The 25,390-nt window shown below is 44.6% G+C and overlaps 1 protein-coding gene across 1 annotated transcript; it reads left to right on the top strand.

Annotated features, from left to right (window-relative positions):
* The first annotated feature begins 738 nt into the window (after positions 1 to 738).
* On the top strand, positions 739 to 24,491 carry IGF2 (insulin like growth factor 2). Its single transcript, XM_083425750.1, has 4 exons — positions 739 to 1,136; positions 12,818 to 12,980; positions 19,159 to 19,325; positions 20,109 to 24,491. The coding sequence occupies exons 1-4, from the start codon at positions 933 to 935 to the stop codon at positions 20,349 to 20,351; spliced, it is 777 nt and encodes a 258-aa protein (XP_083281876.1). The 5' UTR covers positions 739 to 932; the 3' UTR covers positions 20,352 to 24,491.
* Positions 24,492 to 25,390: the final 899 nt, after the last annotated feature.

Raw genomic sequence — 25,390 nt, 5'->3', positions numbered from 1 at the left:
TGGGTCTGCCTTTTCTCCTATAGAAATTGAGGTGCACTTGGGCGAAGTAGATCCCCTCCACATTGCACCCACTCTTCCTAGGACAGTAAGTTGGAGTAAGATCTTGAGGTCAGGAGCTTTTGGGTTGATCTCCCTTCCCCAGAGCAAGTTGGCAGGGCCTTTCTTTAGTTGCACTTACATATAACAATTTAGGTGGGCAATAGCCACTGATAAACAAGAAGCGATAGGTGAGCAATAGTCATTGATTAACAAGATCAGTGTGCCTGGAGCATGACTGCAGAGATCTTTCCTTGACCTGAGCTTTGATTACATTAAAAAAGAAGGATTAATTCAATCAGTGAGATGAAAGGCAAATCATTGTTAAACATTGGGTAGCCTGAAGGTGCTGACATCTCTCAATCCCAATAGCATTTATTTAGTTCACCAAAGAAATATATAGCTATATAGCCTGCATGCATGCAAGCAAACCCACCCTCCACATTTCCCCCTCTTTCCTGTGAGGGGGGAGGACGAGGAATGCTCTCCATGAAGTAAGAGCCCCCAACCATACTATTGGAACTTTTTTTTTTTGTCTTCCAAATGGGAGTCTCAGGAGAGCTTAAAAAAATTAAAAGGGAGGAGGTTAAGAAAGGAGGGGGGCGAATGAGAGGGGTTAGATAACCTCTGCGATTTTATTGGCTGCTACCTTGATGGCTGGAAGTTTGAGCATGCCCATTGGATGGGTGTATAAAAGAAGGGACAGTGAGCGCTCTCAGTCTGTCTCCTCAGCTGTGGAGCAGTTAATTGAGGCTCTAGCTGCTACTGGGAAGCCCCACCAGCGCTGCCTCTGGAAACCAGACCCACGCAAAGAGGCAGCAAAGACAGACAGGCAGACAGAGAAAGAGAGACAGAGAGAGGTGGTGGCGGTGAGGGAAAGGAAACCTCTTAAATATATGCAGACAGACAGAGATTTCTCTTTCAAAAAAGGGACTTGCTATACCAAATACAGCCAGAGAACCCAGCAAAGCAGCCTCACGATGTCAAGAGAGCAGAGGAACCACATGGATGAATGCTACAGCCACCCAGCCTTGTTCCAAATCTGCACGCAAGAAGTTGAGAGCGGCGGCGGCAGCAGCAGCAGCTGTGGCAGTTCAAAGGTAAGGGGAAAAGCAAACCAGCCGGGACTTATCTCCCGTTTGCAAAGCAACCGGGCGGACGGAGGGCAGCGAGCGGGAAGGGTGCAGGGCGCGGAGGGCAGAGCAGCAGCAGCATCTCGGAATAGCAGCTCTCCCCGAGAGCAAAGCTGCCACATTCGTGCGGTTTTTTCCCCCCTGGGATGCTCTTTTTTATTTTATTTTTGCGCGCTCCGTCTCTTTCTCTCGCTCTCTCCCGTCGCTCCGTGGGCTCTCGAGTTCACCGAAGGACACATCGATTGCAGAAAAATAGAAGCCAATAGCTGGAGTCCGGCCGGGGATGGGGAGCCCGTCTTGGAGAAGAAGCACAAAAGTTTCTGCGCTCGGCTCCCGAGAGGGACGCGAGCACTTTTCCAAGTCCTGGGCTCCTTTGGCCACCCACAACTTTGCGCACTCTGCCTCGGAGTTGTGCGGTCCGTCTCCCCGCCCCGCCGCCTTGCACACCTTTTTTTTTCTCCCCCCCCCCCCCCTGTGAGGCGGTTTTCCCCTTCTCGCAACGGCTGTGCAAGCATTTTGCAGAAAGTTCGCGCTGCAAAGGGGACCGGCTGCACGGAGCGAGAGTTTGCATACTTTTTTAAAAAAACCAACCATACCGCACAAACACACACAACTTTCGGTGGGCGGACTTCGGGTTAGCGGAGCAGTCAAGAAAAACAAACCCCCTAAGACCCCCGTTCTGCAATATTGGCCTGGTGACGCTAGAGGGACCCCGAGGGATGGGTCAGAGTCCCCTGTTTTGGACTCCTTGCAAAGGTTTGCACTCTTCCAGTTTTTGCAAGCGTCCAGCTCCGGGAACATTCCTGCGCTGTAGGGGCTGGGGGCTGCAGGACTGTTAATACCCAGAGCGATGAAACGGGAGGCAATTTCACGGGGAAGGGGCTGGTAAATCTCACTTGAAGGCGCGGGCTGCACAATACACAACGGAGAGTTAGATCTGTCAAAGGAGACTGGAGGCAACCCTCCACTCCTTCGTCACTTTTATGAATGGAGGTGTTGCTGCTGGCCAGAAATTGTTTTGCAAAAGCTGTGCGCCTCGTTTTCTGCCCTTTGTCATTGTTATTACTGTTGTTATTTTTTAAAAAGCAACCTAGGGACATTTTTGTATGCCAAAGGTCTTAATTGCATTTATGGTGCTTTGAAATGAAATAGCCGGTAGTCCTCAGGTTGTATGTGGACCTTTTGGGTGGAGTACCGAAGGTGCCCTTTGTATTTTGCCTGTGGAGAAGTGTCTAGATGAAGTTAGGCGTAAGTCCTCCTACATGTGATTTGGAGATCTGGATTGCTATTCTGTGCACAGGGACATGTAAGGTCATGTACTTGTTTGCTGGACGGAACACTAAGTCGTGCTATTATTATTACTGGTATTATTATTACAAAATTATTGCCTGCTTTTCTCAAGCTGCTTAGAAGTGGGGAGGGGGTGTTTGAAGATTTGTGCATTTTGTATGAAGAACACACAGTTCCTTAGTCCTGGCAGTTAAATTCACTTCTTAAAAACAAAACTACAGCATGTTAGGTCTCTGAGGGATGAAAACACTGAGAAGGAGGGGGGTGGGGAGAAAACTGGAAAATAAAGCCCAAAACTGACCGAGAGTTAACTGCTGGCACATGGCCTTCTACTTTGTATAGATTATTCTTGTTGTTATTCCCTCTCCTTTTCCTTTTCTTTTCTTCCAACTGCTTTCCCCAGAAGTAATTGTTTTTGAGAAACTTGGAAAGGTTTTAGCACTCTGCTGAGCTGGAGGGATTTGGGTGACCTGAGGAAACTGTAGTTTTCAACATAACTGTACCAGCAGATGTGTCTGAACCGCTTTCAGCCAGGAGTACGCTGACAGGGTTCCTAATCTGTGGCTTAGAATGCTGAGTGTTTAAAAAGAAGGGAAGGAGGAAGGAGGAGTGGGCGGGGGAAGGTTTGCATTGGTGGTTTTAGCTGAGATAGTCGTAGGGAGAGAAGAGAGCGATGCTTCAAACCCTGCGGCTGGTGCTTCACTCTGCCCTACTGTAGACGACTGTTTACAACTCATGCCTCCACTTCAGCACCACTAGTGTTTGTCAACAGTTGTTCAGGTTTCGGGTTTTTTCTTTTTACCCCAAGAGATTTTAGCCAGCCACGGCACAAAATACTGTCTCGAGGGGAGACAGTTGAGTTGAGGGGTGTGTGAGGGAAAAGGGCTTCCCTTTGCTAATATCCAGATCTTTATTGGGGAACCATGCAACGTAGCTTCTTGCAGAAAGAGACATCTTCTCCGCAACTTTCTTTAAAGTGAAAAGCTGTTTACCTGTGGTTTGCACAGAAGGCTGTTACTAGAATAGTTCTTTCTGACCTGTTGAGTGATCTACAGCAGCTCAAGGGAGATCAAGGGGAGTTTACAGTGCCGTCTCAGGCAGCCAAAAAGCACTCATCTTTTATGGTGCAAATATTTTCTTAAGCTGTCTGTGGAATGGGTACAACAGAGGCATTGCCTGCGGGGAGTAGGGGCGGAGGGGGGGTGACTTGTGTGCTTTAACTTGCTGTTACTATCTTGAAATTCTGTGCTGTGGCGGCTTTTAGACTGGCTGCCTTATTGTGCCAAGACGTTTTCTCGGCAAGAGTCTGCTTCGTCAAGGAGTAAAGTGAGGAGGAGGAGGAGGAGGCTGTGAAACAAGAAGCTTTCAACAGGCGGGAATTTTGTCTTCTTGCAGGGCTTTGGGAGAGTTAGCTACGAATTGCCAGGAAACAGAGCCAATTTGAAATCTGTTTGGGGGCAAATTGCGTGCCAGTCGACTCCAGCTCACCATGGACTTTGCTTGCAAGGGAGAGACGTATCCCCCCCCCCTTTCTTATTGACTTCAGGTTTTGGAAGCAAATGCAGAAAAGGAAAGGGGGGAAATAAAGAAAGTTGTTAACCTGAGCAACTGAAACTGATCAGTCACCTGGGTGAAGACTGACTTTTAAATCTCCCTTTTCCTGTCTCCTGCCAGATGCCTTTAGAAAGATTGTTCCTGTTTTTATTTAATGTACTAAATCTCTCCCCCCCCCCCCCCCAGGCTGAATACCAAAGTTCAAGCAATACACTTATTTCAGTGGTAAATGTACACAGATTGAAGCTTGGTGCCTGAATATGATGTTCCTTTGTGACACAGGAGGCTGAAGGGGGAGCTTTCTGCTAGCTGAGTCCCCTTCCCCCCTATCTTGTCTTAAAGCAAAGGACCACCTGAAGAGATGCACTGAAGACTGGTTGTGTCCAACTAAGGTCGCATCCATGCCATACATTTAAAACTCATGGCTTCTCCCCAAGAATCCTGGGAACTGTAGGGTACCCCTCCCCCCAGAGCTACAGTTCTTAGCACCCTTAACAAACTAGAGTTTCTGGGATTCTTTGGTGGAAAACCAAAGAACTTCAGAGGCATGTTTTGGATGTGACCTCAGTTTAATGAGACTACAAATGGACTCAAGTCAGACCTGCCCATTAATTTCAGTGGAACTACTTGGAGTATCCTTCCATTTAGCTGAGATTCCTGCATTGCAAGGGGTTGGACTAGATGACCCTTGGGATCCCTTCCAACTCTACAATTCCAAGATTCTATGAATACAACTCATTTTCATCAGACTCAGGTGGCTGAAGTTTGCTTTGGTTCTGCAGGTGTATGTGTGAGAGAGGTTGCAAGGGAGGACCGAGTTATATATAATTGAATGAAAACGTATATGTAGCTTGTGTTGGTGCAGGGAGAGCCAACCCCCAACACTTTCCACATCTGAAAGCAAAAATAATAATCTGTGTTCTTCCAGCACAACCTGTTTTCACCTTTTTTAAAAATGGCATTTTGAAGGCCCTTCAGATAGGACTTCTATCAGGAATGGGAGGTGCCTTGTGGCCTGCTTGCTGTTGCTGGACCTCAACCCTGACCATTTGGTCCTGATGGCTGAGGCTCAAGGGCAACAGGTGGAGGGCCACAGTTCACAGAATCATAGAATCTTCTAATTGTAGAGTTGGAAGGGACCCCAAGGGTCATCTAGCCCAACCCCATGCAATGCAGGAATCTCAACTAAAGCATCCATGACAGGTGGCCCTCTGTCTCCCACCCTTAAGTCATCTCAGGTGAAGCCAACTTAAAGCAGCCTTGCAAATCAGTCCACAGACCTTCCTAGTAGAGCTGTCACTTGGAGAAATGTTGGTCAGTTAACAGCATGACCTCTTTACTCGTTTTATTTTGATGATGTTGATTTATTAGTTTATATGCTGCTTAATGCCAAAATGAGCTTCTGCCTGGTTTCAAACTATATAATTTGCATAGGAATTAAACAGTTGCTAGCTCTTTTCTTAGTTTTAGACTTTGAAGCCTAGAGGCTGCACACATGTCACTCCAGGCACCATCTCAGAAGCGGCTTTCCCTTCTGTGTGAGAAAGGAGGAGGGCTGCCTCTTCTGATAGGTATACACATATGCCTGCATTGATAATTTATGGCATCTGTGACCTGAAAGGACCTGGCATTTATGACCTGAAACCACCATAATATCCATGCCAGCTTGCCTGGAGGCTATTATGACTTGGGATGCTGGTGACAAGGAAAACAGCTACGTGTAAGCTAGAGGAGAAGTGTCCAGTGGAAGCAGCAGACATAAATTAGACCTCTAATTTCTGATATTATGCTTTTGGGGTATGTGGCTTTGCTGTGGAGCTTTATCACATCACACTCCAACATACTGAAATCCAGGGATACATAATAAAAGTTAACACCTCTGTGCCTCTTGCCTTTTATTTTTATCGTTGCCATGCTAATGAACTTCTGTTTCAAAGCTGCCTTTTTTATTGTGACACATGGAAAGGTTCTTTCCTGTACTGGCAGTGTGTACACACACACACACACACACACACAGAGAGAGAGAGAGAGAGAGAGAGAGAGAGAGAGAGAGAGACACCCCCACCCACAATGGGGAATTCAGTTATTCAAGTGCTATTCCTTTTGTAGCTAAATCAGAATTTAAAATAAATAGATAAATTATAAGGGAACTGGAATTGAAGGGTTGGAAATCCAAACAGGAACAGCTTGCACGACAACATTTTGTTGAAGTTCCTGTGTGCACCTAGCCAATTAAGATCATACAAGTACAAGAGTTAAGGGGCAACTAGATGTAACTGTAGCAGGTCAATGTGACAGGAGCAGGGTGCCATTGCTGTTCTCTAAAAAGGTGGAGAAACACCTGTAGGCATACAATGGGAAGCTAGAGAATCGTTCTCCCTCCCCAAAAAAGAAGCTTCTTCCATTTCCTCCCAGCTGAACCTGGAAGAACCTCTACCAGGAGAAAAAAACAGCTGATAATTGAAGCATCCTCTTCCCACCAGCTTATCCTGTGATTTTTAAACCCTCCCACCAATGGCTTTATAGGAAATTGGCACAACTCACTCTCTGGCCCATGACATTAAGTAGGCCCCTTAATATACACGGGCAGTATAATCTTAACAGCGGGGTGGAATTCAATTGTGGGGGACAATTTCAAATGCAAGATTCAGCAAGTCAGCTCTTGAATATATCTGAATTATAACTGTAAAAAAAAAAAAAGTTGCGGCTTTTATGAGCAGTTGCTACATTTTAAAATGAAATGAATGTATTACAGTGTTACCAATCTTGACGCAACCAGGCCCCCTTTGCTCCACTTTGTTTTGGTTAAAGCAAAGGGATGTGTTATTTTGGCATGCACAGCTAGTAATATAGGTGCTGTACCCACTTTGTTGGGAATAAGACCCATGGAACCTAATGGGCTTTATTTCTGAGTGGACTGGTATTGGTTTGCACTGTGAATTGTATAGGAATTACTTGGCATGTAGAACCATTAACCTGCTCTGAGATCCAGGTACTACTGAGGAATGTTCTCATGTGGCCTGTGCTGCTCTCTCCCCGTGCCCTTCCTTAGAGTCAGCCCTCTATTTCAAGGTGGCCTCAGGCACACAGGAGGGAACTTAACTGTGCTTATTTCCACCTTTCATCAGCCCAGACCTGATGGCTTTCCTGTGTATCCACTTGAGACAAATCCACAAGGTTGGAAATATCTAACTGAGGCACTTGACAAGCTGTGGCCACTCGTCTTTGATGCTGAACCCTTACCAAGGTGCTTACCCTGATTCCAACCTGCTCCAAGGGAGTGGAGTGTGGGCTCTGGCCTGAGTGCTTAGGGGCAGGGGTGAATAACCTGGTGTCAGATGTTGCTAAACTACATCACCCAGCATCCCTAATCGTTGGCCATTCTGGCTGGTACTGATGGACGATGGAGTCCCAGCAACTTGTAGAAAGTCACAGTGTCCACATGTTGTTGCTGGGAGGAGCAGGAGAGCTTGGCAGCAAGCAGGCCACATGGCAGCACTGGCTCTTAAGCCTGCTACTAAGCCCTTGTTATCTCTGCTGCCCCATTGTCTCTGGACTCCTGTGGAGTAAACACAAAGATGCAAGGTTGTTTGCAGAAGATTCATCTAGGGATGGGAAAGAGCAGGGAGTTCAGCACCCTGTAAACAAGGGTGTTTTTTTGCTCCCTTGCTGTTCTCAGCCTGGTCTCCTATTACATTGGCCTCTGGTGGTGAAGAAGGGAAGGGGGGGGGGGAAGGGTAGGAAATCTGCCCAAGGTGAACATTGCTGAGTTGTATCTGAAAAGCGCAGCATTTAATTGTGGGAGGAGAGATCACAGGATGGGATCATGCAGGGCGTCCATTTTGGTGCTGGCTTAGGTTACAGTACAAGTACCATACTCCCCTTTTGCGCAGTGTTTATTTCAGGATGCTTCAGAAATGGCTCTCCTAACAGAAACCACCAGCAAGAGAATAATGTAAGTGCAGCTTGTTTACTTTTGGCCCAAGGGGAGGAAGGGAAGCAGCTATTGTGAGGAAGAGGGAATTCTATTCGAATGGAAAATGGATCAGTTCTGTGGTGAGGGGAAGCCATTCTAATTTCAGTCTGAACATTATCTGAAATTACTGCTGCTGATGACAGAACAGTTGCTTCCTCCTCTCAAGGTGCCTGCATTAGCTCCTGGGCTGTGGCTTGGGCAGGAGAGAATAGTTTAATGACGGGATCAAAGGACAGAGTGGAAAGTTGGATACCTAGAACCATGGAAGAGTTCTCTGGCTGCTCACTTAAAAGTACCATTGACTTCCACTTCAAGAGAAAGGTGGAGATAATAAGCTAGCAGACAGAATATGTAGTGAGAAGTGAGGAAGTGGGGGTGAAATAGTTGCTTCATTTGGGTTTGCATCTCCCCACTTGCATTTTTCTATGCCGATATTGCTGAGTTTTGCCAAGATATTGTTATGAGTGGGGGTGTCTGCATTGCTGACATGCCATGCCATTTGAAGAGCCACATGACATACCTCCTGTCGTTGCAATGCCCACATAGTGTGGAGGGATAGAGCGGGGATGGCCAGAGTGGTGCCTGCAGGTGAGCCCAGAGGTCTTCTCTGGTGCCCACAGGGTCTTTCCTTCTCCCAAGTTAGGCTTGAAAGAAGCACTCTGTGGGATTGGCTAATAGTCTATTGGTCAATAGACTAGGCTGCAGTGTGTGCTTGGTTACAATGTATGTCTGCAGAGATGCCTTCCCACCCCCCAAATAACACACACACACTTGTTTAGCCAGTTTGTCAGAATTAAGCAACCACTTGTGGGCGACTAACTGTGACCAGGGTCAATGACAAGGTGGTTAAACTAACAACATGAGGCAGAAGTTAATTTGGAGCTGGGATTTTTGGCTGTCCTTAAGCCTCCTTAGCAAACGGAACACAGGACTGCGGCCTACACATGCGGCCTACAAGATGAGCCCAGGTAGGCTGGCGGGACTTTTGCTTCATCTGATGCAGCGTAGGTAGGGCTAGGGAGCACAGGTAGCTCACTGGGACGTTTGGGACCACGTGGCAGAATTTCTGCCTCTACTTAGCCTCTGAGTTTTGGGCAGTTCACCAAGTCACTTGTTGGCTTCCCACCTGTGGCATCCACCACCACACTCAGGATTTCAACTTCTGGCATGTTCCCGTGGACAGTTGGACAGGCAACATGGTACTCCAAAAGCTAAATCCTGTCCTTGGTGATGGCTGCACTTACAGGTACCCATATGTTTTGCCCTGTGATGCACATTGGGGGCAATGGTTTGTTCTTAACCAGGAAAATGGCACGGAGACCTAAGCCCTCTCTTCCCTGGCAGCACAGTTAACATCCTTCCCCTATTCCAGCTACAATCACAACACAAGAGATCCTGCTCACAGATCTCTATTTGCAACAATATCTCCTTTATTTTCTTTAAGAAATACTGAATCCCTAGAAGGGGGAGGGAATAACAGTAATCATACCTGTAATATGGGCGAATATAGCAAAACGCTAAAATAGTGCATTGCAAACACCTTGTTACTGGTTGTTGTGGTTATTTCTTTGTTTAGAAGCCTGGATAGTCTGCGATACTTGCACCTTCCAGAATTAATATAGGACAGGCTAAATCTATACCATTGATTTGGACCAATTGCTTTGAGCAAGCTGAGCCTCTCTCTGTTTACAAAAATCACTTAGAGAGGCCACTTAGCCACACAGATGCTTGCATGCAGCACTGCATGCCAAATCACAGCAGCTCTCTAATAATGAAGGAAAATCAAATCACCATGTGTTGTAAACTGATAGGTGGTGTTGGTTTAGACTCGACTCAGTGCAGTGTTAACCATTAACAGAGGCAGAAGATGTTGGTAGCATGCACACATTAAACATTTCATTGTGCTGCTTCCAGACTATATTGGAGGCAAAATAGGGGAGCTGCAAAGGTTAACATACTGTACCGAAATAATCACAAATATATTTATCCCTCAAGAGCTTAGTTGTGTGATCCTAAAATACTTTGGACAGACACTGCTTTCATTAATAGATTTCATGACCTACAAGTTGACGCACACACCAATTTATTAAGATCATTATTCTGGGTCTAAAGGAGAAAGCATTTTAAGATTTTTAATTCCAAGGTGAATCTTATGAAACAGCACTTGATCCAAGACCAAATCAAACTGTTTTGAAATAATATACCAAACTACCTTTGGGCCATCACTGTGTTGCTCCTGCCTGGTACAGCAATTATTTCCCTGCATCTGCATTGTGGGACTCCTCCACTGGGGACTGAGTAGACTGTAAGTTACTAGAAAGTTGGTAATCCAGGATAGGTGGTATGGATCAATGGATAGAAAGCCGGCCTTGGACTCTGTCTAGGGTCACATTAGAAAGCTTGGGGCTAAGCCAGGAATAGATTGAACTAGATCACTGGTGGGATTCATTCCAACTCTACGAAAGGTCACCCTGTCTGCCTTGTGCTGTTGTGAATGATGACCATACGTTAGCTAGACTTTCCAAAGAACAGCAATGCTGTCTCTGAAGGCAGTGTTAAGTCTGGTTTAAAGTTGTCTAGAGCAACAGTCTAGCAATTAGGGGAGCTATATTTGATAGGTCAAAATACCCACTTTTGAAATTTATGATTGACAAAGAAGGTGCCCTGATTTCACTGAACAGGAGGAGCAACGTGTTGTTATAGATGGCCAAGTATTGTTTGAATTGGTTGTTGAATTGGTTTCTACCAGGTGTTGCTGTACTTTAAAAGAGCAAGATTGTTTCATTTTTTTAAATAACTGTACAAAATAACTTTTTGCAGCACGCCACAAATATAATTACACACTTTAGAGGTCCTGCTCAAAAGTAAAGAGATGTCCCTCTTTACTTGTATGCCACTAAAGACTTTTATCAGTTGACACATGCTTGGTGAATCATGATATTCATAACACATTTGATTGGTGCAGTTATTATTGTAATATGATTGTTTTGTGCTATTATATACTTGTATTTTATTGATATGGTGCAATACAGTGGTGCCTCGCAAGACGAAATTAATTCGTTCTGCGAGTTTTTTCGTCTTGTGAATTTTTTCGTCTTGCGAAGCACCGCTGTGTATTGACAGTTTCCCATAGGAATGCATTGGCGGTTTTAAAAAAAGGGCGCAAGATGTTTCGTCTTGCAAAGCAAGCCCATAGGGAAATCTGTCTTGCGAAGCAACTCAGAAAACGAAAAGCTCTTTCGTCTTGCGAGTTTTTCGTCTTCCCAGGCATTCGTCTTGCGAGATACCACTGTATATTGTTATTGTTTATATCTGTATATCTCTCCAGAAGACTCTAAAGTCATTATATGGCACCAATTATATATATATATATATATATATATATATATATATATATATATGTACCTTTATTTTTGGCATGGAAACTTGTGGTCTTTTTTGGGGAGGGGAAGCCAAATGTTTATAGTATGGTGTACCTCCACCACAGGGTCTAGACCCTGATAAGCTTTTACACTCTCTCTTGTTTGGAAATGCAGGTAGCACTTCTGTCCTAGCCAGGGCCCCATCTGAACTATACATTGAAAGCAGTATCATGCCACTTGAAACAGTCACACCGGATGTTCCGCTTCCGAAAATCGCTTGAAAACTGGAACACTCACTTCCGGTTTTCAATCTTTCGGGAGCCGAAACATATGAGTTCCAAGATGTTTGGCAACCAAGGTACGACTGTAGATTGTTAAGGGTGCTGAGAGTTGATGGAAGATCCCTATTCCCCTCACAGAGCTCCCCTCTTTCCAGGGTACTCTGGAAATGGTAGCTCTATGAGGGAAATCGGGGTCTCCTAACAACTCGCTGCACCCTTAACAAACTACACACCCCAGGATATTTTTTTGGGGGAGGGGGAGCCATAACTGTTAAACTGATATGATACTGCTTTAAATATATAGTGGAGATGGGGCCTGCCTTGTATCTGGACTTGGGGGCCCTGCCTTGAGTCCTTCAGTGAAACAACTGTTCATCGCCTGGCTTCAGTTTTTACAAGGTGAACTGAAGTGGCTGCAGTGAGCTTTGTTATGTTGGTTTCTTCAACGTATGTTTTATGGCAGGAATGTGGAACCTGTGGCCAGATGTTGGACTCCAACTCCCATCACCCTGGTGGCTGGGCTGATGGGAGTCAGTATTCTAGCAACATCTGGAGAACTGCAGGTTCCCCATCCCTGTTTATGGTATTTGTAATGTGAGCTGCTTGTGTATTGCCCTATCATTGGCGTGTGTCTCTTCATCCCCATTGTCAATCTTGTCTGTTACATTTGACTCCTGATAGGCTATCCAGAGAGAACTGCAAGAGCTGAGGGAGGCATTCCCTTTCCCACCAAGAGATCTCTCTCTAGGCTACCTCTCTGTTCAATATAGAGGTGTTGCTTTTTAGCTGACAATCGGGGAGGCCATTATCTCGTTGGAAAGTCACTTGTGGCAATTTGATGCTCAGGACCTGAGCTCAAAATTAATTAACTCTCAAAGCAAGGCAAGGTGTCATTTCTTCCTTTGCACTTGAAGAACTCAATTTTGGGAAAGGTATGGTGGGAAAAGCCTCAGGCAAATGATATAGTATGGATTGCAGAGTTAATACTAATATAGATTATACAATATTAATTACCTATGCTTTGTTGGGATTGCTTTGGTTTTCAGAATAAAAAAGACCAAACAAACACACACACACACTTATTTTGCTACTGTATTCCGTTTTCAACATTTCAGAGCTGTTTGGATAATATAGAAGGAACCGTTCTGTAGCCATTCTTAATGTCTTTGAACATGTGTCTCTTAGGTGCAGAAGATGTGCACCTCCAGGAGGATACTGCTGCTTGCCCTCACCTTCCTGGCCTACACAGTGGATTCTGTTTCTGCATATGGTGCTCCTGAAACCCTCTGTGGGGGAGAGCTGGTGGACACGCTGCAGTTTGTCTGTGGAGACCGAGGTTTTTACTTCAGTAAGTATATTCTTTATGCACGGCCTTTGTTGATGTTGTTTTTATGTGGTGTATTTCAAGTTTTGAAAACATATACATGAAATACCATCTCAAAAGAAGCCCTATAAGGTAGGCCAGTGCTATCTTCCTATTACTGGGCAATGTGACACGAACGAACCTGTATTCATCACATGTAAGCTACAAGTCTTTCCCTCATAACTGGTATGTGTGTGTGAATAAAACGTAAAAGTTGAAATCCTTTGCCCACTGACCTGGGACGAAGCCTCATTAAAGTTGGTGGGACTTACTTTTGAATAGATGTGTGCAGGACTGTGCTATCAGTTCTCTAGCTCTCCTGCACTCATTTTCCTCTTACAGCTCATGGGTCTGTAAAAGGCCCTTCCTTCCCTTGTTTGCTGAAGACCTATGTGTCCTGAGGGAAGGCAGAAGCCAGGGAGATCAAGCCAGGGAGCACACAGACAATGGGCTCCTGGTGGAACTGAGAGTCACCACTGGCGGACTTTGGGGTCTCAAATTCACACACCCTGCGCTTCTCACCTTCCATTCAGCATCATAATGGTGGCACCATTGAGGCTCTGTGCCCAGTGCAACTGAGCCGGTTGAGCTCCTTTAAATCTGTCTCTGGAGTCACTCTACATTTTACATCATATATTTTTTAGTGTTTTAAAGTTGTGTAAATGCCCTTAGATGTCTTTTCAGGAAGGTGGTATATAAATCCAATAAAATAAATAAGAAATGAGAAGCAATTCCATCCCCACCCATTGTTTACCCCAGCAGTGCTGTCGGCGGTGATGCCCTGCTTTATTGCTTTGCTGTTGACTGGAGAGGCAGAAGTTCTGTGAGACATGAAGTCTAATCCCATGGATGCTGCAGCTAAACTGCTTAACCTAAAATGGGACTGGGGGTTATCTGAGATTAGATCCCTGTACCATTTTGAGTCAGAGCTGTATTTGAGCAAAAGCACAGCTTACCTGGTTTCAGAAGAGTTTTGCCTTGAATTCGGCCAAAGTTGGACTCTTTACCCTGCAAAGAGTGCCCACTACCACCAGAAACTTACATTGATGGGTAGCCACATACAATCCAATAATATCAATACCATCCCTGAAACAGTACTTTTGAAACCATCACTTAATTTCCCAATGAGAAATCTTTAGCGAGCAAGGAGTTTTCTTGCCCAAGGACAAGTCCCTCCAGCACACAAGATGATGGGGTCTGTGCAAGTGTTCCTTCAGTATAGGTTGGTTTGTCTCTCAGAGCACCAATGTGTTGAGCTGCTTATGTCATTCACCCTTGCAACCACCACGTGAGATCATTTGTGATTGATGAGAAACTGGCCACTGTAAAGCATTTTGTTTCTTAGTCACACAGAAGATTTAAAAAATGTGTTGCTATGTGGGAATCCGGTTGCGTTGCATTCTTCTGCACCTCTATGCTTTTGTGCCATTCTTGTATTCATGGTGCACTGGGAATGATGAAAATGATATTGGAAACAATGAGGGTGCCCCCCCATGGTGTATTGGTACATCAGTCTGCGCATAGAGCCCTTTTCACGCACTAGCCACTCTTAGCCCACATGGCTTCATTATATATGTGTGTGCGCGTGTGCGCATTGCATTGCATTTTAGAAGTGCATGGATTGGAGCTAGTGGTTGACATTTTAAAAGATCAATGACTGAGCTCAAAGCTTGCCTACAAGCCCACCCATTTTGATTGGGACACCTTGCCTTTTAAGCCTAGATGTGATGTTGCTTTCTGGTTGCAAATCAGTGAGGGAAGCATGCTCAGCACACAACCAGAAGCATTCTCCAGTTGCTTCATATGTTCCCAAGACGGAACTCTTGGAACTGAATCTGGGTTCCAGGACATGGATCCCTGACTTAATAACTGGGTATAATTCATTCTAGAGTTATCATCATAGAAATGACAAGCTTTTTGGCAAGGTGGGGGGAGGTGGTCAAGGATACAGAAAATTACAGAGTGCTCGTCAGTGAGGTCCAAGTGTTCTGCTGCAGTAGGAGAACAGAGGGTAACTTGAAGCACTTCAGCACAGAAAGACCTGCCTGTGTTTGCTGCCATAACCTAGACAGGAAGCATAGTATCTACCAGAGTCTGTATAGTAAGAATGCTGCACGGCTCATTGTCCTGTCTGGCATCAAAAGATGTCCTTCCCCTACTTCCCATGTTGTAGTAGGTGGTCTGAAGTCTCCTCTGAAAACATTTTTAGAAGGGAAGTTGCTTTTTAGGCTCTTTAATCTACCACTATGTCCGAAGGCCCCAAAGGTCAGGAGCCCAGCTGAGGCAATTCATCATAGTCCTATTGAAGTCAGGCTTGCACTGAGTCCTAAGAGAGTTTGGCTCTCAGATGTTTTAAGTACCATTTCTTTCTTAGTGGGGGTGGGGATGCTGGTGGCGGCGCTGGAGAGAGGGGCTAGAGAGCTAAAAATACTCTCTGGGTAGGGCTAGGAAGCAGATACTCCACAAGAAGCCTAATTAGTATTTGTTTTGCACAATGTTTGCAAAACTAGTCACTTAAACTGCTGCAAAAATGTATGAAGGGAGATGCTGCAGACGGAACAGCTCTTGTTGCTTCCATATACCAACACCAACCATAGACACAAAATCCAGAACACTGATCAGCATTTAAAGAGTGTATGTATGTATGTATGTATGTATGTATGTATGTATGTATGTATGTTTGATTATATCCCACCTTTCCCAGATAAGGAGCCTAGTGTGGCGTGTGGAACAGTGGCTGGTACTTGGAATAAACATTTTAGCTCTGAGGGGATTCCTCTCCACTCCCACCCAAAAAATTAAATCCCTCTCAGAAATTGGTAAGAGAGACCTGAATCTTCCTTCATGGACTAGGACAGAAGAGGCGTCTGATTTCTGTAAACAACAGCTCCTGTTTCTTCCTTTCCAACAGCTGATAAGAATTTAGCTCTTTCCAGCCACTTATGCTGACAAAGCACATTCTCTCTCTCTCTCTCTCTCTCTCTCTCTCTCTCTCTCTCTCTCTGTCTCTGCGTCCTGCAGAATAATACTAGGAAAAATAGGGAGGGGGGGAGAGAAGCTATTTTGGGGGAGGGGTTTGGAACAATGGCTGCTGCTGCCCAGCCATCTGACAAAGGACCACTTGTTGGTGCCCACATTCCTTTGACAGGGGAAGAGAGGATTGTTTACACCCAAAGTCTTCTTCCGCTTGACTTGGTGCTTGATTGATCAGCCAGAAGTGGTGGTTAGGGGGCGTGCGAGGAAAGCGGGCACAGGTTTTGCTGGATCTTACAATTACTCGGAAGTGTGGCACATAAGTCCCTATATGCAGGCACATACACAAGACACTTCTTCCTTGGTACGCACATGTGCATTTGCAATACAATCCCAAACAACATTGCAAACACAACATAGGCTAGTTGCAATTCCTGATGGGGGGGGGGGAAGTGGGGGCAAACGAAAACCCCAAGAAGGCAAGGGGGACTCTGATTCTTCAGCAAATTAGTGTCTAGCCACTGTGTCCGTGTCTGTCGCCTGCTGCTATGTGGGTGCAGGATGCAGAGGCTGTATGTGCTGTTGAATGTGACCTCCTGGGTCTTTTCCTGAGAGGAAGCTCAAAAGATTGCATGACAGTGAATGGACCAAAGGGGCCCAAATATAGCTTCCTGCTGAAAGTCAGCCAGCTTGAGCCTGAGTGATCTCTGGCTGGGGGACCTCCTTCTTTATGGGGCCCCAGTAACACCTCTCCAATAAGAAAAGCAGCCTTCATAATGAAGGCGAGTCAACTGAAAGGAGAAGGGACAATTTAAAGGAAGACAGCCACCTACTCTCTGATGCGAGCTGGCAGGGTGGGTTAGTGCCTAAGCTGTGGAGCAGAAACTGCCCAGGGTCAGATCTCATTTTGGCAGCAAGGCAGCTTTAAAGGAGGAGTTCTCTCAGCCTCAAGCAGTCAGCAATGTGGGGGTGACAATGCTGGCCTACCTTACAGGCAGCTGTGAGGATGGATGGACTGGTGCAAGTGTGCTTTGGACACCTGAGAGTTGTATATATGATTGCCCAAGTACTTTTATTACTGTGTGCTCGTGTTATAGACTTGCTTTGTTTCATCTTCTCTAGTTAGCAGCAAAATCTCAGTTGTCTGCATGTGACTCTTGCATCACAGACTAAGCTGTTGGGAAACTCACCGCCTGACAGTGTGTATACATGACTGCATTCTGGAATGAATGCTCAAACTAACCAGCGCTATTTGTTTTCCCCCCACTAGAAGTGCATTGCTTTCATTCATGGTGTGCAGAAATAGTTTTGATATAGAATATCCTTGCTCGCTTCCCCCCCCACCTTTTATTGGGGTGGGGGTGGGAGTCTTGCATTGAATGGAAGGATATACTGAATTTTGGACAGTCAAATCCCTGTCCAATTATTTAACAGGATAATTGGATAATGTGGCCTATCCTAGGAAATATTTGGCAGTAACCATGAAAGAGAAAATAGCAGATGACAGATATAGAAAAGTTAATTCATTTCAGGCCAGGAAGACAGAAACAAACACCCGTAATAGAAAGCATACTAGAATTTCTCATGAAATGCCATGATGCACATTATATTTTGAGCTGCAGAACAGTGGACACAGAATTGAGCATGAGTCAGGACAGCAAAGAGACACTTAACTCTAGCATGTTGATGCAACGTACTGTACATTAAAATGAAAGGATCTTGTTTCCTGGAATGCTGAAAGTTGCGTATCCATTAGCAGCCAAAATTCCAGCTAGGTCATTTTCCCTTGCTGTGTTTCAAATCACATTGGCACATCGTCTACACATCAGTATGGTGGAATGTGTTTCCAAATCACCTGCTCTCTGTCCACATGAATGAGCAGAGAATGGGCACGAATGTCTTCCATTGGTTTCTGTTTTCAAATCCAATTGAAGCTGGTTTGGAGGAAAACACATCAAAATGCAGTATTTCTCAAGAAATTACAGGACAGATGTGGCTGGTGTCATATGTACACAGCTTCACAAACCAGCAGAGTGAGCGCACTGGCTGCAGAATTAAAGGGAATGTGTACACAGAGACAAGCACGGAAAGGGTTTTTTTCCCTCAGGACTATCTCGCCCATGAGGCAAGGTGACGCCACTGCCTCAGACGGCAGAATCCACAGGGGCAGGAGATCCTGATGTAGATCTTTACTCACTCCTTCTTTCTTAGTAGGGAGGGGGCATTTTGTGCTTCACCTCAGGGGCAAAAATGCCTTGGGCTAGCCCTGGGGCTCCTACAGTTAATAGTTGGGTAGAAGAAGAAATTTCACTCTTCTGTGCAGCTGTTAAAGCTTCAGGAGTCTGGCCACTCTGATATTTGGCTACTGTTGTTGCTATTGTTGTTGTTGTTGTCGTCGTCATCTTTATCTCTGGCAGGCGGCAAAAAGAGGTTCAGTGAGTTCTTGATGAGCAGCCATTGCAGAGTTGAAGTTGCAGCTTCCCACACTTTTATGGCATGCCAATACTTTGCTATAAAAGGTGGGATTGTCTGTAACATTATTTTGTACACTGCTCTGGCCCTGATGGCCTTAGGCTACAAAGTGGTTCATAAATAAATATTTTTGTGAACTACTTGGGTGAGGCCAGTCTTAAAGCACACCAACAACAAAAGATTAGCACCCTGGTCCCCTTTCCCTCCCTTTCTGTGTTCACTAACCAAGGGCACAACACGCACCCCATGCTGATGACGGGAGAAGGGACAGGATGGTGTATAGCTACCTCTCTGCCAGCCTCTGTCAGTGGAGAGGAGTGCTACCAATGGAGGGGGCTGTCTTTGTGGCAGAGTCCACAGCTTTGCCCAGCTTGATGCGAAGCTACTACTGGGGGTTCTCATTGGTAGTAGGCAGTAGAAAGTGCCAGAACGGGATGACTGGAGGAAGAACACCAGTGGCTTTTGAACTGCTGTGTCCAAAGCCCTGTTCCCTAAGCCCCATAGCCATGCCAGCTTGAACCTGGTGTAACAAAAACAAACACCAACCATTTACACCTTCTGCCTTGGCTGGCATGAACTGCCAGATCTTTGGATGTAGTGGTGGATTTGCTGCTGTCTTTTCAAGGTTAGGGTTGCTTTTTAAAAATGTGCCATGTGCAAATAAATAAATGCTCTTAATTTGTTTTCTAACTTTAAGGTGGCATTTCTGCTATTACAGGTAGGCCTGTGGGCAGAAACAGAGGAAGGCTCAACCGTGGCATAGTAGAGGAGTGCTGTTTCCGGAGCTGCGATCTTAACCTTTTGGAAACTTACTGCGCAAAATCTGTCAAATCGGAGCGTGACCTCTCGTCATCTTCTCTTGTAGCCTTACCAGCACTGAACAAGGTAAGTGGAGATGCTATCTGAGTAACAGGAGGCATTTTAGCATTGGACAACCAGGAACCCGTATCTTTAGCATCTGCTGCTTTTGCAGTTACAGCAAAACAGTTTTATCTCTGCTTGAGGTGCAGATAATGTCTTACACACAAGCAGATCGAGAAATTGCTGGGGGTGGGAAAGAAAAGCAATATCAAGCAAATGTGTGTATCATTGCTCCTACTTTATATACACCATAAAGATAGCAGGGCCTTTTTTCTAAATATGCACAGGATTTTTACTGTCAGTGAGCGCTTGTTGATAGGTTATGGGAGAAATGCTACTGAGCAGCCTTCCGAATGTGGAGTTCTCCTGTTCAGGGTGCCACTGTGTCAGCCACTCACACTCTCTTCCAAAGGTTGCCAGGTCTTTTTGGCCCAGTGGGTACCAGTACAGTCATACCTTGGTTGCTGAACAACATGGAACTTGTACGTTTCAGCTCCCAAACGATGAAAAACCGGAAGTGAGTGTTCGGTTTTCGAACGATTTTCGGAAGCTGAGCATCTGGTGCGGCTTCCATTTGGCTGCAGGACGCTCCTGCATCCAATCGGAAGCTGTGCCTTGGTTTTTAAACAGTTCCGGGAGTTGGAGGGACCCGCGGAACGCATTCTGTTTGAGAACCAAGGTATGACTGTAGCTGCTATTGAGTGGGGTGACATTTTATGGTGAATTCAAACTGCGGATATCTCTATTTCATTGTTGCAGCATACTGATGTTCCACTTCCATTTCTCCCCCTCTTGCTTTCCTTCAAGGATCCCTTTCAAAAGCCCTCTCATGCCAGGTACTCAAAATACGACATATGGCAGAAGAAAAGTTCACAGCGCCTTCAGAGAGGGATTCCCAACATCCACCGGGCCCGTCGGTATCGATGGCAAACTGAAGGACTGCAAGAGTCTGAGGAGTCAAAGATCCATCGCCCCTTGATTGTCCTGCCTACCCAGAAGCCTCTTGTTGTGCAAACCACCACCTCAGAAACATTGGGCAGCCAGAAGTGAACTGTGACGAACAATTTCCAAAATGGACTCTTTATTTTTTATTTCCTAGGCCTGGCCTCACCCTTTTCTCTCTCCCAAACCAAGGTGGAGGGGTGAGGGCAAATGCCCTTTCACACCAAGGAGTAACCACAAGGGGCACCATTAACACCAAACAACTGACATAGAAAGAGAAACAGGATTACAACGTTGGCGGTGGCAGCAACAACATTTCTGTGGCATTGTCTTTTAAGTATTTTTTGTTTGCTGGTTCTTGTTCCTTTCCTACCCAGTATTCTCAGCCTTTACTTAAAAGGGACAGTTAAGGCACTTGAACTATTTAATATTGGGCCACTGCCTGTCAATTTACCAACCAATGAAGACAGAGAAAGAGAAAACAATGATATTGAAAGAAGCCCAGTTTATGTCTGTATTGACAATAAAAGTGAAGTTGGGGTGGGGGGTTGGAGTGGAATATCTGAAGGTTTAAAATGTTGGCCTCATTTTCACCCCACTAGTTTTTTTCCTTTGGAAATCACAAGTCTACAGTATGTGTTTGAGACTTCTTCATTTTTTTCCATGTTTTAAAAGCCAGAGAAGAAATGATGAGGCCCACTACCTTTTTTAAAATTACACAATTCCAAATGTACTTGCACCTTTAAAAATCACCGATGAAGTGAGAGTGTGTGAACGTTAAGTTCACTTTAATGGAGGAGGCGTCTGCATTGCACATTTGCCACAGATTTAGTTGAATTATATGAGATATATATTATATATAACTTTTTTTGGCAGAAAAAGCACTATTTTTAATGGGACCATTTTTGTGTGTGTGTGTGTGTGTATGTGTGTATGTAGTAACTGAAGAGGGATTGTAATGTTTAAATGTTGTTATGGTGCTAATGTAAGTTGGAAAAGGGGAAAAAGAACCCAGAAAATTAGAAGAGGGTGGGGTGGGAAGGACAAGATCTCGAATACTGAACTTGAAATTTTTTAGCTTTTCGTTTTAGGAAAGTGTGATAAGTGTGTTCTTTTTTTTTTTTTCTCTTCTGAAATATAGCTTGGTCATGACCATATGAGCTAATTGCCTTTCACTCATATACACAAAATGCATGCACATGCAGAAACACAATAATACATCTATATGCATTTTAGATCAAAATATTTTTTTCTTAAGTCCTTCACTCATTCCCTGATACCCAGAGCATGCCAAGTGCAAAGGCATATGCATGTGCTTTGTGAGTTACCTGATTCTGTTCCATGGAAGCAGTCATTGTACATAGAGTACTCGTTTTTGGCTTTTGCAGCCTGAGAGTCACCATCCTCCTACCAAGGTGTTTTAAATCAATTTTCTGGCCACCTCTGCCATCTTCTCTCTGACGCAATGCCATTTTTCTGGAAAGCGACTCTTCGCATCTATCAGGTTTGGCAAGAACGTAGATTTGTTGTTGCCCAATCGAGCCTTATTAGGAGAAATGGCTCAAAACAATTGGCCATCTCCTTATCTTGCTTCTGCTTCTGCTTCCTTCTTCCCTGTCAAAAGGGGAAGGTGCAATTCTTCTGAAGGCTCTCTTGCGCCATCCCATAATGACAGCAATAACAACCACTTAAAGCACCAAGTTTCCCCTTTCCCTGCTAGAGTGAGGAAGAAGTTTTGGGGGGGAGGGGGTTAGTACAAAAACTCCAGAGGAAAAGGAGGTAACCTAACAAATTTGAAGGAAAGGTTGTTCTTCACTGCCTCATAGGACCTGAGGGACAGGAGAGAGTTGATGCATCAAGGACTGGAACCTTTAAAACCCAATTATCTGCTCTAAACTCAAGGCTTAATTGGAGAGGTATGAAGAAGGTGGTATAAAAAAATAATAATCAAATGTTCTATAGTCAATCACTTGGCTTATCTAGAACCATAAAAGCAATGCCACATATATAAATTGCATAGAAAAAGGGGAACATCTTATCAGTGCTGTACCTGCTTTGCCTTATATCTATATATCTACATTTAAAGAACATAAAGATTACTTGAATTTTTTTTGAAGAAAGCGTAAGGTTTTTTTTTTTTTAAAAAAAATGTTATCAGTTTTTAAATTGTTGCAATCTTGAGCCATGAAACATTTGGGGATTTTTTTTGTTTTCCATGGCCCTGCACACCACAAAAAATATGCTCCTTAATCATTTACAAAGGAGTGGGGAAATACACAGCTCAGATGAAAATGTTTTGGGGTTGGGTGGGGTGGAGTGGGGAAAACAAAAGAGGTTTTTTTTTTTAAAAAAAAAAAAGTTTCCAACACAGAAGCTTTCATAGAAGCTCTTTACCAAAAGTCCCCCTTTGATTTTTGTTTTTTTAAGGTGACAAGTAAAATAGTCGCTCAAAGATGATCAAGCTGCCTTTATAGCTTTCTATATATGCTTTGGTAGAGGGAACAGGGATGGTCTTTTTTTTTTGAGAGTGAGGAAAGAGCAAAGGGAATTTTATATATAGTCTGGGCTGAGTTCTTAACAAAGCGAGCCCAGATACTGCAAAACAGTTAAGTACCTGCATGCTTTGAGCTTCCGGCATATTAGTCCAAGTCAGTGGAATGTCCACAAAGTTAATACATGCTCAAGTGCTTGTCAACTTGTGGGTGGGAGGCAAGGAGTCTCAACAGACAACACTGAGTGAAGGGGCACATGTAAATGTTTCGTGAAGGAAAGTGTATGTTTATACATTGGCTTTGGAACACTTGCTTCTTGCAGGCTGGTTCACTGCCCCCCTCACAGTTGATTTCTTCCCCCTCCACCTTGTGTAATCATTTACCTTAGTACCTGGTAAAGTTAAGCGTTTTTATCATACCTTGCCAAAACTTTTCAAAAAGCAAAGCAAATGTAAATTCAGGGCCCAATCAGTCAACATGTTAGGCCCAAATTCCAGGATAATAAATCCCAGGAAGTTTAGAATCTTGGTATACTCTAGAGAGGCATATTTATTGAGTGAGTTCCCACATTGATTTCTTTGAATTGGATCCAAGCCTAAACTGTGCACAGGAAGTAGAGCTGGGTATTATATGGACAAGACTTTCCCCGAACATGATCAAAACTTATATAGCATCTTGGCTGTTGGGCTTTCTTTTTCCAGGCTTGCATGCACTCTCTTTAATGCTTCACTCCTATGTGTGCATACTTTGGTTCCTTCCGAGTAAACATACATAGGCCTTGGTCTGCCTGCTTTATACAAAAATAGTGGCAATGCAACCAAAGGAAATGTGTTCGCGTACTGGGATAGTTGAGTACACCCTACGGAACACTCAGTTGGTTGTTCGAATCACCCAGGTGCCTTGGGAACTACTAATCTTACAACACTGTTCAACAACCTGCTGACCCAAGAGACCTACAGAATCTGTACTAAGGCATGTAATGTTTGAATGAGTGGTTGATGGGTATTGATGTCTTCAAGCCTTCTGTTGCAGTGAGCAAAAGTGTAACTGATTTTGTGAGGTTGCTCCTCCACTACAAGCGTAATCGTGGAAATGGACCCCTGCTGAAGAGCAACCAAACCAAGGATGGCTATTTTTTTTTCATAGTAGAAGCCTGTCTGAGCACAACCCGCTAGGATTAAGATGTAAAAATACCTTTATCGGTGTAACACAACTGATTCTTGGGGCATTTGTCGTTTACAAACTAGTGTTTTGTTCTGGGGTGGTTTTTTTTTGGGGGGGGGGGAGGGTTAAAAATGGACACACAAACACTGCTGAAACACATACTGGTCTGTTTTCTTCCAACCTCTGGTGCAAAGCCACAACGCTTGAGGGAGGGAGTCTGGTTCCCCCAACTGGTTCCACAGTCTTACTGGCCCATAAAGAGCTTCATCCATTTCATCCTGCCTGTTTGCAAAGGCTCAGACTTTTGGTGATGGACCTAGCTGCCTCTGCACTAAATGAAGGGAAGAATTGTATTTGTTGTTTTTTTTAAAAAAGAAAAAATGTTCTTGTTTTTTTGTCATATGTATTATTGTCTGCTCAAGTTTTATATGGCGGGGAGGGAGTGGGGAAGGGGGGGGATATGGGTGTTGATGTATCTTGAAATATTTCACTTGTGTGCACTCAATATGCAAGAGTCAAACTGCCCGGATTATGCACCTATTGTACTTTTCATTCGTAATACAGTATCAATAAAGCAATCGGCTACAATGTTCTTCCGCCTCAGGTGGCTTTCTGTAAAAATGGTCTTCTCTTTAATCCATGCAGCGGATCACACTTCTTCCAAACAGCTCAGGCCTTTGTTGGGGCTGACTTACTGGCCTGACATGTCCTTGTGCCTTTTAAGTAGTGGTTTAAAGATAACCATTAAAATGGAGAGCCAGGGGCCTTGGAAGTTGCCCCTCAAGAGTATCCAGACCCACAGACTTGGCTAGGCATGCAGTCAACCCAATTACAGCTACCTTCACTATAGTGAAATGGATTGCATTTCTATTCAAATTTTGGCAATGTCTAAATTCCCACCTATACATATAAATTAGCATGTGCATTTTTAAAAAATTGAGTTAGTGCCCTCATTTTGTTTTTGCTTCCCCCACCCCATGTGTTTCTTCTTCAGGGCTGTGGATTCGAGCCACATGTTGGGTAAAGATTCCTGCATTGCAGGGGGTTGGACTGAATGATTCTTTGATTCATTTTGGCCACCATTGCAAGCATGCATAGGGTTGTACTGTAAGGCAGGATGGGGAACCTTGGAACTGGGAGCAAAACAAAGCCCTTCAGACCTGTCTATGTGACCCCTGGGACTTTCCATTGGCTGTGCCCATCCCTTGGCCACATCATCCATTGGTCCTGCTGTGTACCTCCCCAAGAAGAGCTTTTGCCTGGCGACATTGTGTCTTTCACCTGCCATAATGCATGGAGGATGGAGATGTATATGTGGTTGTGTAGAAGCCTCTTAACTTCTGTGTGGCTGAAATCTAGCCTACTGTACAAAAACAAGAATCCCACCCATTGCTCTGGCCACTTTGCCTCTGGCCCCACTCACCAATAGCATGCACCCCCCCTCGCCACAAAAAGAAAAGAGTTTGGCGTTTGCCCATTAAGTAATGTGCC

The sequence above is a fragment of the Podarcis tiliguerta genome (assembly GCF_965153285.1).
Source record: "Podarcis tiliguerta genome assembly, chromosome: 1".
NCBI lineage: Eukaryota > Metazoa > Chordata > Lepidosauria > Squamata > Lacertidae > Podarcis > Podarcis tiliguerta.
Note: the sequence above shows the minus strand (reverse complement) of the source record. Positions and strands in the feature narration are given on the sequence as shown.